Genomic DNA, 17,500 nt, shown 5'->3' on the forward strand with positions numbered 1-17,500 from the left:
AGTAAATTCCACTGCAAGCCAAACGTTTGAACATGCAAACAAAACAGGATAAAAAAAGATTGCTATTGTAGTTAAATTAGTTCAAAGGGTTTTCTTTGCTACAATTGTGTGTTCTTCACCTCTCCTCTCTCTTCTCCGTCGCCCCTCATGACAAGTGTGTGTCGTGTCTAATCTAGGTCCAGTGGAGTGGGTTGATAAAGGGGCAGTTTGTGATGATGAGGGGGCAGTTTCCTGCAGCAGTTTAGTTTTAGTGGCGATTGTTGAAGTCAGAACTCTCTCCTGATGCAGCTTTACTGAAATACATCATATAATATAATATAACGTAACGTAAGGTAATGTATTTTAACAAAACACACCAATATTTAGGAAGAAGAGGGTTAGGATTAGGGGATAGATAATATTAATATCTAGTATATGAGTGTGTGTGTGTGTGTGTGTGTGTGTGTGTGTGTAGTTTCTTAGCTAAGGTTTGGGGACAAATTTGTACTCAGAAGTGAGCTAAATCAGACAAAACCTCCCTTTGGGGACATTTTGGGACATCCTCATTTGGGAAAACAATGCATAGATAAATTAAATAATGCTTTTATTTAAATGCTAAAGTTTTCTGTTAAGGTAAGGTTTAGGGTGTGTGTGTGTGCGCGTGTGTGTGTGTGTTCAGTACCAGCTTTCCTCCTCTGTGTGTCATGCAGACGTTTCTTCAGATCATCGATGTCTTTCTTCAGTTTGGCATTTTCAACCAGCAGCTTCTTCTCCTCCCTCACTGATGCATGCAGCACTATAGCATGACAAATAAACAATAAACAATAAACAAGGCAAGCAAATGCAAGAAAACAAACAAACAAGAAAAACACAAGCACAATAAACAAAACAAAGAGATATAAGACAAATGCAGGAAAAACAAGAACAATAATAAAAATAAATAAATAAACAAAACATTTAAACAAATGCAAGACAAACAAAATGCAAGAAAACAAACACAAGACAAACAAGAACAATAAACCAACCAACAAACAGATGAATTAACAAACAAGAAAAAAAGACAAACACAAGACAAACAGATTAAACAAACAAATGCAAGACAAATGTAAGAAAAACAAACACAAGACAAACCAGAACAATAAACAAAACAAGAAAAAAACAGACAAATTAAAAAACACAGGCACAAGACAAACACAATAAGCAAAACAAACAAACAAATGCAAGACAAATAAACACAAGACAAAAGAACAATAAAGCAAACATACAAAAACAGACAAATAAACAAACACAATAAACAAATAAAAGACCAAACACAATAAACAAAACAAACACAAGACAGACAAAAAGAATAAGCAAAACAATCAAACAAAAAACAGACAACTTTAGAAAATCAGGCACAAGACAAACACAATAAGCAAAACAAACAAACAAATACAAGACAAGAACACAAGACACAATAACAATAAAACAAACACACAAAAACAGACAAATAAGACAGACAAAAATAATAAACAAATAAACAATCAAACGAACAAAACAGACAAATTAAGAAAAACAGGTACAAGACAAACACAACAGGCAAAAGAAACAAACAAATGCAAGACAAACACAAGACAAAATAAAAATAAAACAAACACAAAAACAGACAAATGAACAAACACAATAAACAAAACAAACACAAGAAAAACAGACAAACACAAGACAGACAAAAAGAATAAACAAAACAATCAAACAAAAAAACAGTCAAATTAAGAAACACAGGCACAAGACAAACACAATAAGCAAAACAAACAAACAAATGTAAGACAAACAAATACAAGACAAAAAGAACAATAAAACAAGCACACAAAAAACAGACAAATTAACAAATACAATAAACAAAACAAACACACACACACACACACACACAAGAATAACAGACAAGAAAAACAGACAAACACAAGGACAAAGACATAAACAAAACAAACAATCAAACAAACAAAAAACACAGGCACAAGACAAACACAATAAACAAAACAAACAAACAAACACAAGAACAACAGACAAACACAAGACAGAATTTTTTTTTTTTTTTTTTACAAACACAAGAAAATCAATAAATCAGTGAGCACATGTGAGTCTTACTAGCTTTCTCCTTCAGGAGGAAACCCTGCTGTTTAAAATACTCCATCATCTGTTCTTCATCATTATCTTTTGGAGAGTTAGCAGACATCTTCTCCTGAGAGAGAGAGAGAAAAACGGCCTGTTATAGATATATGAGGCACATGATGAACTCTGCTGGAAAGAGCCTTACATTAGTTTGCATGAGTGTGTATTAAAGACATAGTGTGTAGCAGCTGTCTACTACACATACACCCCCCCCCCCCCACACACACACACCTTCTTAAAACAACACAGCACTATAAATACACACACAAATACACAAACACACACACACACAGACACACACACACAAACACATTAACACACACTCACACACTAACACACACACACACTAACACACAAACACACTCACACACACACACACACACACACACAGACACACAGACACAAACACATTAACACACACTCACACACTAACACACACACACAAACACACTCTCTCACACAAACACACACACACACAGACACACACACACAAACACATTAACACACACTCACACACTAACACACACACACACTAACACACACACACAAACACACTCTCTCACACACACACACACACACACACACACTAACACACACACACACAAACACACACAAACACACTCTCTCACACACACACAGAGACACAGACACACACACACACACACACACAAACACACTAACACACACACACAAACACACTAACACACTCACACACACACACACACACAGACACACACACACAAACACACTAACACACACACACAAACACACACACACACAAACACAAACACACACACACACACACACACACACACACACTCACACACAAACACACACAAACAAATGAACACACACAAACACACACACACACACACACAAACACACTAACACACACACACAAACACACTAACACACTCACACACACACACACACACAGACACACACACACAAACACACTAACACACACACACAAACACACACACACACACAAACACAAACACACACACACACACACACACACACACACTCACACACACACACACAAACAAATGAACACACACACAAACACACACACTTACTCATGCCACAAGATCAACTCTTTCTTTCTGTTACCTTGTTACTACGGATTTACTGTTTGAGCAAATGTAAAGCCCTAGAACAGGACACAACACCTGCAAACCTTACACACTGAATAAATTCACCAAAAAATATCACAAATCAGTACAGAAACAACACACAAACTCTGACAAACACCTCAGAAAACTTTCTGCCTACAGAAGACATGAAGTAACTCTCTGACGGGGTAGAAAATGCTCAGATGTTTTATAAAAGCTGGGGAAAATTATGCATTATTGCACAATATTTATTATGAAATAAAAGAACAGAAATATTCAATTCAGTTTGACTTTTATAGCACTTTTTCAATACACATTGCAAATCAGCTTTACAATGAACAGTGCCTAAATTCTACAGTATGTATTGTATTATCTATTGTATCCATTTATTATATTATACTGTATAATAGAAGAAATATTCACCTGCGTGGTGCGTATGTTGTATTCGGTGCCAGGTTCGAATCAAAGGAAAGGACTGAAGTGAACCTCTCTCTCTCTCTCTTTATTTCTCTGTCAGCATTCCTGCATGTCTGAAATGTGATGGCACACGTCCACATGTGTAGTATCATATTCTCCTTAGCTGTAAACAAACTCTCTGGACACCTGTCAGGCTGAGTGCGCAGTGTAAAATGTCTGCAGTTTATTCTGGTATTACACTGAACCGAGGGGTAGGGCAGTGAGCGGGCAGTGGGAGGAGTTATTGTGTCAGGGGAGGAGTTTGCTGTGCAAAGTGCTTTTACACGGTTAAGTATTTACAGAATACATGTCGACATGAAAGAGTCTAGTTCACTCCACAAAAGGAATATTCACTTTATCTTTTAATGTTCGGTATAATAGTTCATTATAATATAATAAATATGTGAAACTGATCACATATTCACTACTCAATAAAGCATTTCCAAAATGAAAAATACTGTAACAGCAAAACATTATGGGGAAATAATTTATAAAAATAAAATATTTTAGAAAGGCATGATGGGATACAGGTGTTAGCTGTGCAGAGCAATCAGTTGCCAAGTTCAGAATGGCATAGTACCATACTACTCTTACAATGGCTGCATCCGGTAGCTATAAGGCAGCTGCCTAATCAGTTAATGGCTTAACCAATAGCATTTTATAAAAATGTTTATGAATGTGCCTCTTAAGGTAACTGGTCTCAGAACAGTTTGAAATTCACCTTATTTTTATCCTACCTCTGTAAACAACCTCTAAAATGCAGCATTTATCCAGAAGTAGTGAGAGTAATATGGGTTGTATGCCATTCTAAACTCAGCCATACTGTTTAATGGCTGTAATGCACCTTTACAGCCTCAAGGTGGCGCTACAGAACTGATGTGTTGTCTCTCTGAGCCAAGTAGGTATAGCTGCAGGCCGGAAACCTCCAAATGGGTGCGGAATCTCCAAGAGAGGGCGGGGTTACTCCAAAAGGGGGTTGCGCCAACTCCAAAAGGGGTGTCACTTCCACTCATGGTTAAGGTTACGGAAAGGGTTAGGTTAGGGGCTCCCTATGTCTTTTCTGGCAGTTTGGAGCTCCCGCCCCTTTTTGGAGCACTGCCTGCAGCTATATCCTTCTCTTCTGAGCAGCACTCATGAGACAAAACAATCTCTTCTCTGACAGATTGTTTTCTCATCCAAAAGGAAAGAATTTCAGAGATTAGAAGACTAACTTACTAAGGTTTTACCCTTTGACACAAAGTTTTGAGGTTAACTTGAGTTAGTGGTGAGGAGACACACACAGACACATACTCTCTCAGTGTTTATAAAGGTTGTCAAGGTGTCTTCTCTGCTTTATGTTACATACACACATTTAACTCTGTCTGTTTCTCTCAGTTTCAACACACACACACACACACCCACCCACACCCACACACACACACACACACACACAGATGTATGTGAACTCTTTAACACTTATTGTGCTTTGGGAGGAGTTTACCTGTCAGAAGGTTTGTGGAGCACACCTGCTTCAGTTCCTCAAAGAAAGAGAGACTAATATTAAGTGTGTTCAGATAAAACCACGAGACATGTATTACCTGTAACAACATCAAACAAAACCACAACACACAGAAAAAACACACACACACACACACACACACACACAAGTCAGGTTCTGATAGATTTACATTTTTGTATTTGGTTTCATCTGCAAAAATAAAGAATACTTGTGGTGTGGTGTGTGTTGTTTCCTCTTGTTAAGGGAAATGTAGGTGTTTTGAAGTGTTGCAATGAATCTCTGCTGTGGCACTCACCATCTGACTAAAAGCATTCCACAACCGGTGCACATGCACGCACACACACACACACACACACTTCAACTCTGAGTATGTACTGAGCTGTTGTCAGCATTTTGTGAAATTGTGAATGATAGGGTTGCTGATGTGTCCTTTGTTTGTTTAGTTCTTGATGGGCTCCAGAAACATCCATGCTGGGCTCCAGATCCAGTAATTATCTGTGGTGGGCTTCAGTATTATTCATGTTGGCTCCAGATTCAGAATATTCTGTGCTTGGCTCCAGAATCATCCATGCTCCAGATTCAGAATCATCCATGCTGGGCTCCAGAATCATAAATTTTAGGCTCCAGATTCTGAATCACTAATGCTGGGCTCCAGAATCATCCATGTTGGGCTCCATATTCAGATTTAGAAAGAATCCTCTGTGCTGGGCTCCAGATTCAGAAATATCCATGCTGGGCTCCAGATTTAGACAAATCTGTGCTGGGCAATAGAAACATCCGTGATGGGTACCAGAATAATCCATGCTCCAGAATCATCAATGATGGGCTTCAGGATCAGAGTCACACGTGCTGGGTTCCAGATTCCAAAATATCTTTGCGGGGCACTAGAATCATCCATGCTGGGCACCAGAATAATTCATGCTCCAGAATCATCCATGCTGGGCTCCAGAATCATCCATTTTAGCCTCCAGACTCTGAATCATCAATGCTGGGCTCCAGAATCATCTGTGTTGGGCTCCATATTCAGAATCATCTGTGCTGGGCTTCAGAATCATCCATGTTGTGCTCCAGATTCAGAAAGAATCATCTGTGCTAGGCTTCAGAATCATCCATGTTGTGCTCCAGATTCAGAAAGAATCATCTGTGCTAGGCTCCAGATACATAAACATCCATGCTGGGCTGCAGATTCAGAAAAATCTGTGCGGGGCACTAGTATCATCCATGCTGGGCACTAGAATAATCCATGCTCCAGAATCATCCATGCTGGGCTCCAGAATCATCCATTTTAGCCTCCAGATTCTGAATCATCAAAACTGGGCTCCAGAATCATCTGTGTTGGGCTCCATATTCAGAATCATCTGTGCTGGGCTTCAGAATCATCCATGTTGTGCTCCAGATTCAGAAAGAATCATCTGTGCTAGGCTCCAGATACATAAACATCCGTGCTGGGCTGCAGATTCAGAAAAATCTGTGCTGGGCACTAGTATCATCCATGCTGGGCACTAGAATAATCCATGCTCCAGAATCATCCATGCTGGGCTCCAGAATCATCCATTTTAGCCTCCAGATTCTGAATCATCAAAGCTGGGCTCCAGAATCATCTGTGTTGTGCTCCATATTCAGAATCATCCGTGCTGGGCTTCAGAATCATCCATGTTGTGCTCCAGATTCAGAAAGAATCATCTGTGCTAGGCTCCAGATACATAAACATCTGTGCTGGGCTGCAGATTCAGAAAAATCTGTGCGGGGCACTAGTATCATCCATGCTGGCACTAGAATAATCCATGCTCCAGAATCATCCATGTTGGGCTCCAGAATCATCCATTTTAGCCTCCAGATTCTGAATCATCAAGGCTGGGCTCCAGAATGATCTTTGTTGGGCTCCATATTCAGAATCATCTGTGCTGGGCTTCAGAATCATCCATGTTGTGCTCCAGATTCAGAAAGAATCATCTGTGCTAGGCTCCAGATACATAAACACCCGTGCTGGGCTGCAGATTCAGAAAAATCTGTGCTGGGCACTAGTATCATCCATGCTGGGCACTAGAATAATCCATGCTCCAGAATCATCCATGCTGGGCTCCAGAATCATCCATTTTAGCCTCCAGATTCTGAATCATCAAAGCTGGGCTCCAGAATCATCTGTGTTGGGCTCCATATTCAGAATCATCTGTGCTGGGCTTCAGAATCATCCATGTTGTGCTCCAGATTCAGAAAGAATCATCTGTGCTAGGCTCCAGATACATAAACATCCGTGCTGGGCTGCAGATTCAGAAAAATCTGTGCTGGGCACTAGTATCATCCATGCTGGGCACTAGAATAATCCATGCTCCAGAATCATCCATGCTGGGCTCCAGAATCATCCATTTTAGCCTCCAGATTCTGAATCATCAAAGATGGGCTCCTGAATCAGAAGCATTTGTGATGGGTTAAAGGTTCAGAATAATCTGTGCTGGGCTCCAGACTCAGAAAAATCTGTGCTGGGCACTAGTATCATCCATGCTGCACACCAGAATAATCCATGCTCCAGAATCATCTATGCTGGGCTCCAGAATCATCTCTGTTGAGCTCCAGGATCAGTATAATTCATGCCGGGTTCCAGATTCAGAAAAATCTGTGCTGGGATCCAGATTCAGTATCATCCGTGCTGGGCTACTGAATCAGAAACATTTGTGATGGGATTCAGAATAAATCTGTGTTGGGATACATATTCAAAATCAACCATGCTTGGCTTTAATATTCTGTGCTAAATATAACACAAGGCCGGTCTATAGATTAATCCATGCTGGGCTCTAGAATCATCCATGCTAAGAATAATCCTGCCAAAAACAAAGCACTGAACCAGTTCACATTTAAAACATACAAACACATGATTGCACTTTATTTTACAGTGTCCTTGTTACAGTGTAATTACATAAGTACTGAGTAATATTAATTAACAACATGTACTAACTATAGGTTTAGGGTTTGGTTTAGGGTTAGTTGCTTGTAATCATGCATAATGTACTGTTATTACTATAGTCAATACATGTAATATGTATAACAAGGGCACTGTAAAATAAAGTGTTACCAAAAACATTTCCATGTCACTTACACACACACACACACACACACACACACACACACACACACACACACACACACACACACACACACACACACACACACTTGATTTGACTTCATAAAGGGTTTATAGCTATAAATACACACCCAGATGAAATATGATACAAAAACATTTTTACAACATACTGTATGTGTTACAAGAACATTTAATGATCAGAGTAACATAGTGACTGATGAACTGTGGGAACCCATGAGGTTACACACCCACATGCTTTTTCTGAGGTGTTGTACGGTCATCTAGCTTAATGTCCATGTACAAGTTTCATCTTCAACAACTAAATACATTATAAAAGGTAAAGAAGTCGTATTAAATCAAAAGACTGTCCAGCAGATCAGGAAGTCTGTCATGTAAAAGACAAAATGACTCAACAACTCTCTGATATAGAAAATGACACCTGAATAAATACACAGTAAACAACTTGTTTACAGCTCGTTTGGAGCTCACACAATTGTAGAAAAAAACAACAACAAAATGTATGTTCATCTTTATTTTATTATACTGCTCTATTATTTTTATGGATTATTATTGATATTGATAATTATGGTCTACTGTGAGTTTTGTAATGCCAGTAATGATGTGTAAAACTCTAAATGTAATTCGTAAACAATACATAAACACACAGATGTACTGAGCACCAAATCAATAAAACAAACACATGTATGTAGATTTCTGTAGGTGGACCTGTCAAGAACACGACCAGATCAGAGTTCACCTAAAATACGAAACGCTTTCAAATAAATTTCTCTTAAAAATGGTAATTACTGTAACATGAAAACAATAATGATGATATATCATTTAAATTGTAAAGTATTTATATATTATGATCCTGCCTTTAATTTATGTTGATTCAAATAAATAAAAAATTAAATTGTATAACATATTTCTAATAAGAATCTAATAAGATTAACCCTTGAGAACAATTACAATTAAGTTAACATTTGTTAATGCATTAGGTAACATGATAATGATAATTTATGAAATACAACTGTTCATAGTTAGTTCATAATGCATAACAAATTGTTAGTTCATATAGTTCACTAATGTCAACAAATACAACCTTGTAAAGTGTTTCCCTTATTTCTTTATTTTGATTTGGGGGTGAAATATGACCTGAAGATGTTTTCATGAGATTCGTCCTGTTAGACACGTATAACACAGAAATGGAGAATGTTTGTGCTTATAGATTCATATACTGTTCAGGTATTCTGAATGCTGATAACAGACATAAACACAAGCTGTTAAATAAACATCTGAATGTCCTTAAATATGAATGTTGATATTTCATCTTCACTCCAGCAGAAGAGGTGCTTTACATATTAAACACGTGATTGTGCGTGTGTGTCACTCTGTCCTGTAGTTTGTATCACTGCAGGTTCCTCTGCGCAGACTAAAATCATCCACAGCGATTTCTCCATGCTTCCCTCGCCGTCTCTCTCCCTTTAACACAATCTGACACAGAACACCAGTCAATAAACTACAGTTAACATACACATAATCAATAATCAACAGCAGGGTGGATATTAGAAGAATAGTTCACCCAAAAATGAAAATTTGTCGTTCCAAACCTGTCTGCTGCTATTTTTTCCATTGAACACAAATGGAGAAATTTTTATAAGTCTTTTTGCAGCTCTTTTCTAGAGCTTTTCTGAAATAGTTTTGCGTTCCCTCGCAATACGTTTACGTTCTCTCGCAACAAGTTTGTGTTCCCTTGCAATAGTTTTGCTTCCTTTCGCTATAGATTTGCGTTCCCTCGCAATAAGTTTTGCATCGCCTCACAATAAGGTTTGCATCCCCTCGCAATAGTTTTGCGTCCCCTCGCAATAGTTTTGAGTTCCCTCGCATAAGGTTTGCATTCCTTCGCAATAAGGTTTGCGTCCCCTCGCAATAGTTTTGAGTTCCCTCACAATAAGGTTTGCGTCCCCTCGCAATATTTTTGAGTTCCCTTGCAATAAGGTTTGCATTCCTTTGCAATAAGGTTTGCGTCCCCTCGCAATAGTTTTGAGTTCCCTCACAATAAGGTTTGCGTCCCCTCGCAATATTTTTGAGTTCCCTTGCAATAAGGTTTGCATTCCTTTGCAATAAGGTTTGCGTCCCCTCGCAATAGTTTTGAGTTCCCTCACAATAAGGTTTGCGTCCCCTCACAATAGTTTTGCATTCCCTCACAATAAGTTTTGCGTCCCCTCGCGATAAGGTTTGCGTCCCCTCGCGACAGTTTTGAGTTCCCTCACAATAAGGTTTGTGTCCCCTCGCAATAAGTTTTGCGTTCCCTCGCAATAAGGTTTGCATCCCCTCGCAATAAGGTTTGCGTTCCCTCACAATAAGGTTTGCGTCCCATCGCAATAAGGTTTGCATCCCCTCACAATAGTTTTGAGTTCCCTCTTAATAGTTTTGAGTTCCCTCGCAATAAGGTTTGCATTCCCTCACAATAGTTTTGCGTTCCCTCACAATAAGTTTTGCTTTCCCTCGCAATAAGTTTTGCGTTCCCTCGCAATAAGTTTTGCTTTCCCTCGCAATAAGTTTTGCGTTCCCTCGCAATAAGTTTTGCTTTCCCTCGCAATAGTTTGCATCCCCTAGCAATGAAGTTTGCATTCCCTCACAATATGTTTTGCATCCCCTCGCAATAGTTTGCATTCCCTCGCAACAGTTTGCATTCAATCGCAACAAATTTTGCATTCCCTCGCAATAGTTTGCATTCCCTCACAATAAGTTTTGCTTTCCCTCCCAATAAATTTAGCATTCCCTCCCAATAGTTTGCGTTCCCTCGCAATAAGGTTTGCGTCCCCTCGCAATAAGGTTTGCGTTCCCTCGCAATAAGGTTTGCATTCCCTCACAATAGTTTTGCATTCGCTCACAATAAGTTTTGCGTTTCCTCGCAATAAGGTTTGCATTCCCTCATAATAAGTTTTGCATACCCTCGCAATAAGGTTTGCGTTCCCTCGCAATAGTTTACGTTCCCTTGCAATAAGGTTTGCATTCCCTCACAATAAGTTTTGCATTCCCTCACAATAAGTTTTGCTTTCCCTCACAATAAATTTAGCATTCCCTCGCAATAGTTAGCATTCCCTCGCAATAAGGTTTGTGTCCCCTCGCAATAAGTTTTGCGTTCCCTCGCAATAAGGTTTGCATTCCCTCACAATAAGGTTTGCGTTTCCTCACAATTAGGTTTGTGTTTCCTCACAATAGTTTTGCATCCCCTCGCAATAGTTTTGAGTTCCCTCGCAATAAGTTTTGCATCCCCTCGCAATAAGGTTTGCGTCCCCTCCCAGTAGTTTTGCATCCCCTCGCAATAAGGTTTGCGTTCTCTCGCAATAATGTTTGCGTTCCCTCACAATAAGTTTTGTATTCCCTCGCAATAAGGTTTGCATTCCCTCACAATAGTTTTGCATTCGCTCACAATAAGTTTTGCGTTTCCTCATAATAAGGTTTGCATCCCCTCACAATAGTTTTGCATTCCCTCGCAATAAGGGTTGCATTCCCTCATAATAAGTTTTGCATACCCTCGCAATAAGGTTTGCGTTCCCTCGCAATAGTTTACGTTCCCTTGCAATAAGGTTTGCATTACCTCATAATAAGTTTTGCATTCCCTCATAATACGTTTTGCATACCCTTGCAATAAGGTTTGCGTTCCCTCACAATAAGTTTTGCATTCCCTCATAAGTTTTGCATCCCCTCGCAATAAGGTTTGCGTTCCCTCGCAATAGTTTACATTCCCTCGCAATAAGTTTTGCATCCCCTTGCAATAGTTTGCGTTCCCTCGCAACAGTTTGCGTTCCATCGCAACAAATTTTGCATTCCCTCGCAATAGTTTGTGTTCCCTCACAATAAGTTTTGCTTTCCCTCACAATAAATTTAGCATTCCCTCACAATACTTTGCGTTCCCTCTCAATAAGGTTTGCATTCCTTCACAATAAGGTTTGCATTTCCTCACAATAAGGTTTGCGTCCCCTCACAATAGTTTTGCGTTCCCTCTCAATAAGGTTTGCATCCCCTCGCAATAAGTTTTGCGTTCCCTCGCAATAAGGTTTGCGTCCCCTCACAATAGTTTTGCGTTCCCTCTCAATAAGGTTTGCATCCCCTCGCAATAAGTTTTGCATTCCCTCGCAATAAGTTTTGCTTTCCCTCGCAATAGTTTGCATCCCCTAGCAATGAAGTTTGCATTCCCTCACAATATGTTTTGCATCCCCTCGCAATAGTTTGCATTCCCTCGCAACAGTTTGCATTCCATCGCAACAAATTTTGCATTCCCTCGCAATAGTTTGCATTCCCTCACAATAAGTTTTGCTTTCCCTCCCAATAAATTTAGCATTCCCTCCCAATAGTTTGCGTTCCCTCGCAATAAGGTTTGCGTCCCCTCGCAATAAGGTTTGCGTTCCCTCGCAATAAGGTTTGCATTCCCTCACAATAGTTTTGCATTCGCTCACAATAAGTTTTGCGTTTCCTCGCAATAAGGTTTGCATTCCCTCATAATAAGTTTTGCATACCCTCGCAATAAGGTTTGCGTTCCCTCGCAATAGTTTACGTTCCCTTGCAATAAGTTTTGCATTCCCTCACAATAAATTTTGCTTTCCCTCACAATAAATTTAGCATTCCCTCGCAATAGTTAGCATTCCCTCGCAATAAGGTTTGCGTCCCCTCGCAATAAGTTTTGCGTTCCCTCGCAATAAGGTTTGCATTCCCTCACAATAAGGTTTGCGTTTCCTCACAATTAGGTTTGTGTTTCTTCACAATAAGGTTTGCGTCTCCTCACAATAGTTTTGCATCCCCTCGCAATAGTTTTGAGTTCCCTCGCAATAAGTTTTGCATCCCCTCGCAATAAGGTTTGCGTCCCCTCCCAATAGTTTTGCGTTCCCTCCCAGTAGTTTTGCGTTCCCTCGCAATAAGTTTTGCATCCCCTCGCAATAAGGTTTGCGTCCCCTCCCAGTAGTTTTGCGTTCCCTCACAATAAGTTTTGCATCCCCTCGCAATAAGGTTTGCGTTCTCTCGCAATAAGGTTTGCGTTCTCTCGCAATAATGTTTGCGTTCCCTCACAATAAGTTTTGCATTCCCTCGCAATAAGGTTTGCATTCCCTCACAATAGTTTTGCATTCGCTCACAATAAGTTTTGCATTTCCTCATAATAAGGTTTGCATCCCCTCACAATAGTTTTGCATTCCCTCGCAATAAGGGTTGCATTCCCTCATAATAAGTTTTGCATACCCTCACAATAAGGTTTGCGTTCCCTCGCAATAGTTTACGTTCCCTTGCAATAAGGTTTGCATTACCTCATAATAAGTTTTGCATTCCCTCATAATACGTTTTGCATACCCTCGCAATAAGGTTTGCGTTCCCTCACAATAGTTTACGTTCCCTTGCAATAAGGTTTGCGTTCCCTCACAATAAGTTTTGCATTCCCTCATAAGTTTTGCATCCCCTCGCAATAAGGTTTGCGTTCCCTCGCAATAGTTTACATTCCCTCGCAATAAGTTTTGCATCCCCTTGCAATAGTTTGCGTTCCCTCGCAACAGTTTGCGTTTCATCGCAACAAATTTTGCATTCCCTCGCAATAGTTTGTGTTCCCTCACAATAAGTTTTGCTTTCCCTCACAATAAATTTAGCATTCCCTCACAATACTTTGCGTTCCCTCTCAATAAGGTTTGCATTCCTTCACAATAAGGTTTGCGTCCCCTCACAATAGTTTTGCGTTCCCTCTCAATAAGGTTTGCATCCCCTCGCAATAAGTTTTGCGTTCCCTCGCAATAAGGTTTGCGTCCCCTCACAATAGTTTTGCGTTCCCTCTCAATAAGGTTTGCATCCCCTCGCAATAAGTTTTGCGTTCCCTCGCAATAAGGTTTGCATCCCCTCGCAATAAGTTTTGCGTTCCCTCGCAATAAGTTTTGTGTTCCCTCGCAATAAGGTTTGCATCCCCTCGCAATAAGGTTTGCATCCCCTCGCAATAGTTTACGTTCCCTCGCAATAAGTTTTGTGTTCCCTCGCAATAAGTTTTGCGTTCCCTCGCAATAAATTTTGCGTTCACTTGCAATAAGGTTTGCATCCCTCACAATAGGTTTGCATTCCCTCGCAATAAGGTATGCATTCCCTCACAATAGTTTTGCGTCCCCTCACAATAGTGTACATTCCCTCACAATAAGTTTTGCATCCCCTTGCAATAAGGTTTGCGTTACCACGCAATAAGGTTTGCATTCCCTCACAATAAGTTTTGCATCCCCTCGCAATAAGGTTTGTGTTCCCTCGCAATAGTTTACGTTCCCTCGCAATAGTTTACGTTCCCTCGCAATAAGTTTTGCGTTCCCTCGCAATAAGGTATGCATTCCCTCACAGTAAGTTTTGCGTCCCCTCGCAATAAATTTTGCGTTCACTTGCAATAAGGTTTGCATCCCTCACAATAGGTTTGCATTCCCTCGCAATAAGGTATGCATTCCCTCACAATAGTTTTGCGTCCCCTCACAATAGTGTACATTCCCTCACAATAAGTTTTGCAATTATTTTGCAATAAGGTTTGCGTTCCCTCGCAATTAGTTTTGCGTTCCCTCGCAATAAGGTTTGCGTTCCCTCGCAATAAGTTTTGCGTTCCCTCGCAATAAGGTTTGCGTTCCCTCGCAATAGTTTATGTTCCCTCGCAATAAGGTTTGCATTCCCTCACAATAAGTTTTGCATCCCCTTGCAATAAGGTTTGCGTTCCCTCACAACAGTTTACGTTCCCTCGCAATTGTTTGCGTTCCCTCGCAATGTTTTGTGTTCCCTCGCAATACGTTTTACGTCCCCTCACATAATCTATATATTAATGTTTGTTAATGTTAGTTAATAAAAATATTTTTTTATTGTTAAAGTTTAGTTCATAGTGCATTAATTAATGTAAACATATACAACTTTTTCTTTAAAAAAATTATATATTGAAATTAACATTAACGAAGATTAATAAATGCTGTAAAATTATTTTTCATTGTTATTTCATGTTAAATAATGTTGTTTACTAATGTTAACAAATGGAACCTTGTTTGAAATTGTTACCACAATATTACTATAGTAAAACCATGATACCCACAAAACTATGATTTTTATTACCATAGTTTGTATTTTCCTGTATTATTACTAAGATTTCACTACGAATATCATGGTTAAAATACAGTTACTGTAGTAAAACTATGGTAAATTTATTGCAAGGGAACAGAAAACTATTCCCACCCTGTCATCTCGGGGAATCCGTACTTTTCTTTTGGCATGAGAGTGAATAAATGATGAAAGAATTTTCATTTTTTTATTGAACTACAAACATTATGTTTAAGCAACTGATGATTTATTCATGCTTACATCACCAAGACTCCGCCCATCGATTGTGACGTGTGTGTGTCTCCAGCCGTGTCCTCCAGTCCTGTTCCAGACGGACAAACTGTGACTCTGCCCCCTTCTGACAAACAGCTGCAGTGAGCCGATGTTGTGACCATGAAGATGGTGTCTAAATGCCAGACAGAGGTCACCGCCCTGCCATGGCTTTTTGGGCGAGGCCAAATGTACCGTAAGCCGTGCCCCTCTGATACTTCTGTTTGTGGCCTCTGGCACTGTCAGGTACCGCCCACCTGTGAGTGATTGATGGGTAAGAAAAAAATCAATGTCTGTGTTTGGAACTAAATGGAATACTAGCATACTGCTTACTGCGCAGTATATACTGCATACTACATTTAAACAAATAGTATGTGAATCAAAATGCATTACATAGGTATGTTTCAAACAGTAGTTCGCTACCTTGTCACAATCACATGACCTCATTATGTTGCATGTTTAATTTAGCAAACGGCTTCCAGTTATGTCAGAAATATATTTTTTGCATTTTTAATCCCATTCTGTGTCTAATATTTTTTTTTATTTTCATGTATCAACTTTAGTTGATAGTAGGAAAAATAAAAACTGACACAAAAGTAATTTGTCGTTGTTTCTTTTTAATGCCATGCCAGCTTCGAGATATATCAATTGTTGCCATACAGTAAGAGGGAAGAGACATTAAATGAATGTAAATACTATAGCTCAGATCATTTGCTCTTGGGAGAATTTGATGAGAAATGTTTGAGATCTTATTAAGATATATGACTCTTGAATCTTAGCTAATCCAAGCACAGTTTGAGACATTGTTGAGATCTCTTCTGAAACTCATGTATCCATGAACTGCCCACTTAAAGGAATATTCCGGGTTCAATACAAGTTAACCCTTTTAGCTCTTAAGGTGTTCCTGTTTCAACAGGATACCCAAAATTAAAGGTAAAAAAAAAAAAAAAAAAAACAAGGACGATCAAGTGTTTGGTATTATTGTAAAGAAAACTTAGATTTTTTTTTTAATGATATAGATTATGATACATTCTGAGACTCTCGGCCAAAGAAACTGCTGAAAATTATTTTTAGACAAAAACGTATTATTTTTTCTTTTCTTATTTGCCATTATATATCTCTGGGTGTAAATAAGGTGGCTCTGAAAAACTGCTTTTGTTTTGTTCCCAATCATGTCAACTGTATTTGAGAAAATGTTGTGTTGATACGACAAAGCAATCAAAAGTTATAACATTACAAATATAATTTATCATAGTGTCCAAAAACATCTCCAAACAAATAAAACATAATAATTGTACATAAGAACTAATTACACATGCAAACACAACAATGACTAAAGGTTTGTATAGCATGCAGACATGATTTTATGTAATGAGATTTCACAGAATGAGTTTCATTCTGTGTCATTTGAGTCATCATTGAGTCTGTGTCATGTACTTGGCGCCATCTCCTGGTGGTCATATGTAACATTGTACTTCATGTGGATTATCTAATGATCTATGCATCTGATTATCTTGTGTGTGGACTCGTTTGAAAGATAATCACCTCCTCTAAGTAATGATATGTGATATTTTATGTTCCTTTTATTTATCATGAAGTTATAAGTGAAAATGCAGCATATAAGCAACACCATCATAATTGTCAAAGACATATATTTAGCTATTACTCGCTATATTTTTGTCTGTGAGTAAAACAAATAGGCTGGTTGTATTTTACTCTTTGAGATCTTTCCAACAACATATGACACATGACTATTTGATCAGTTTGATGTTTTTACTGATTATAATAATATGTACAGTGCAATTTTCTTTTAATAAATCAAAACGGAACACTTCTGATTTATCTGCATATTTTAAAGCACTT

At 39.0% G+C, this 17,500-nt stretch overlaps 3 protein-coding genes across 4 annotated transcripts in view; all 3 read right to left on the minus strand.

The window, feature by feature from the left end:
* Positions 1 to 761, minus strand: part of sgms2b (sphingomyelin synthase 2b) — a 16,128-nt gene extending 15,367 nt beyond the window's left edge. The window contains exon 1 of the mRNA XM_051662455.1: positions 662 to 761. The gene's annotated coding sequence lies outside the window, so the exon portion shown is untranslated. The remainder of the gene's footprint in view (positions 1 to 661) is intronic.
* LOC127420289 (aminoacyl tRNA synthase complex-interacting multifunctional protein 1-like) overlaps positions 1 to 3,867 on the minus strand; it is a 5,821-nt gene extending 1,954 nt beyond the window's left edge. For both annotated transcript variants that reach the window (XM_051662459.1, XM_051662458.1), the window contains exons 1-4: positions 3,666 to 3,867; positions 2,104 to 2,197; positions 662 to 775; positions 120 to 293 (exon numbers count right to left, since the gene is read on the minus strand). In XM_051662459.1, coding sequence (XP_051518419.1) covers positions 120 to 293; positions 662 to 775; positions 2,104 to 2,191 — 376 coding nt within the window. In that variant the 5' untranslated portion in view covers positions 2,192 to 2,197; positions 3,666 to 3,867. The remainder of the gene's footprint in view (positions 1 to 119; positions 294 to 661; positions 776 to 2,103; positions 2,198 to 3,665) is intronic.
* A 4,525-nt stretch (positions 3,868 to 8,392) lies between these two features.
* The window catches only part of LOC127420280 (nephronectin), a 24,279-nt gene continuing 15,171 nt past the window's right edge, over positions 8,393 to 17,500 (minus strand). Inside the window, exons 11-12 of the mRNA XM_051662442.1 lie at positions 15,629 to 15,894; positions 8,393 to 9,769 (exon numbers count right to left, since the gene is read on the minus strand). Coding sequence (XP_051518402.1) covers positions 9,662 to 9,769; positions 15,629 to 15,894 — 374 coding nt within the window. The 3' untranslated portion in view covers positions 8,393 to 9,661. The remainder of the gene's footprint in view (positions 9,770 to 15,628; positions 15,895 to 17,500) is intronic.

Source organism: Myxocyprinus asiaticus, chromosome 29 (assembly GCF_019703515.2).
Source record: "Myxocyprinus asiaticus isolate MX2 ecotype Aquarium Trade chromosome 29, UBuf_Myxa_2, whole genome shotgun sequence".
Classification (NCBI taxonomy): Eukaryota; Metazoa; Chordata; class Actinopteri; order Cypriniformes; family Catostomidae; genus Myxocyprinus; species Myxocyprinus asiaticus.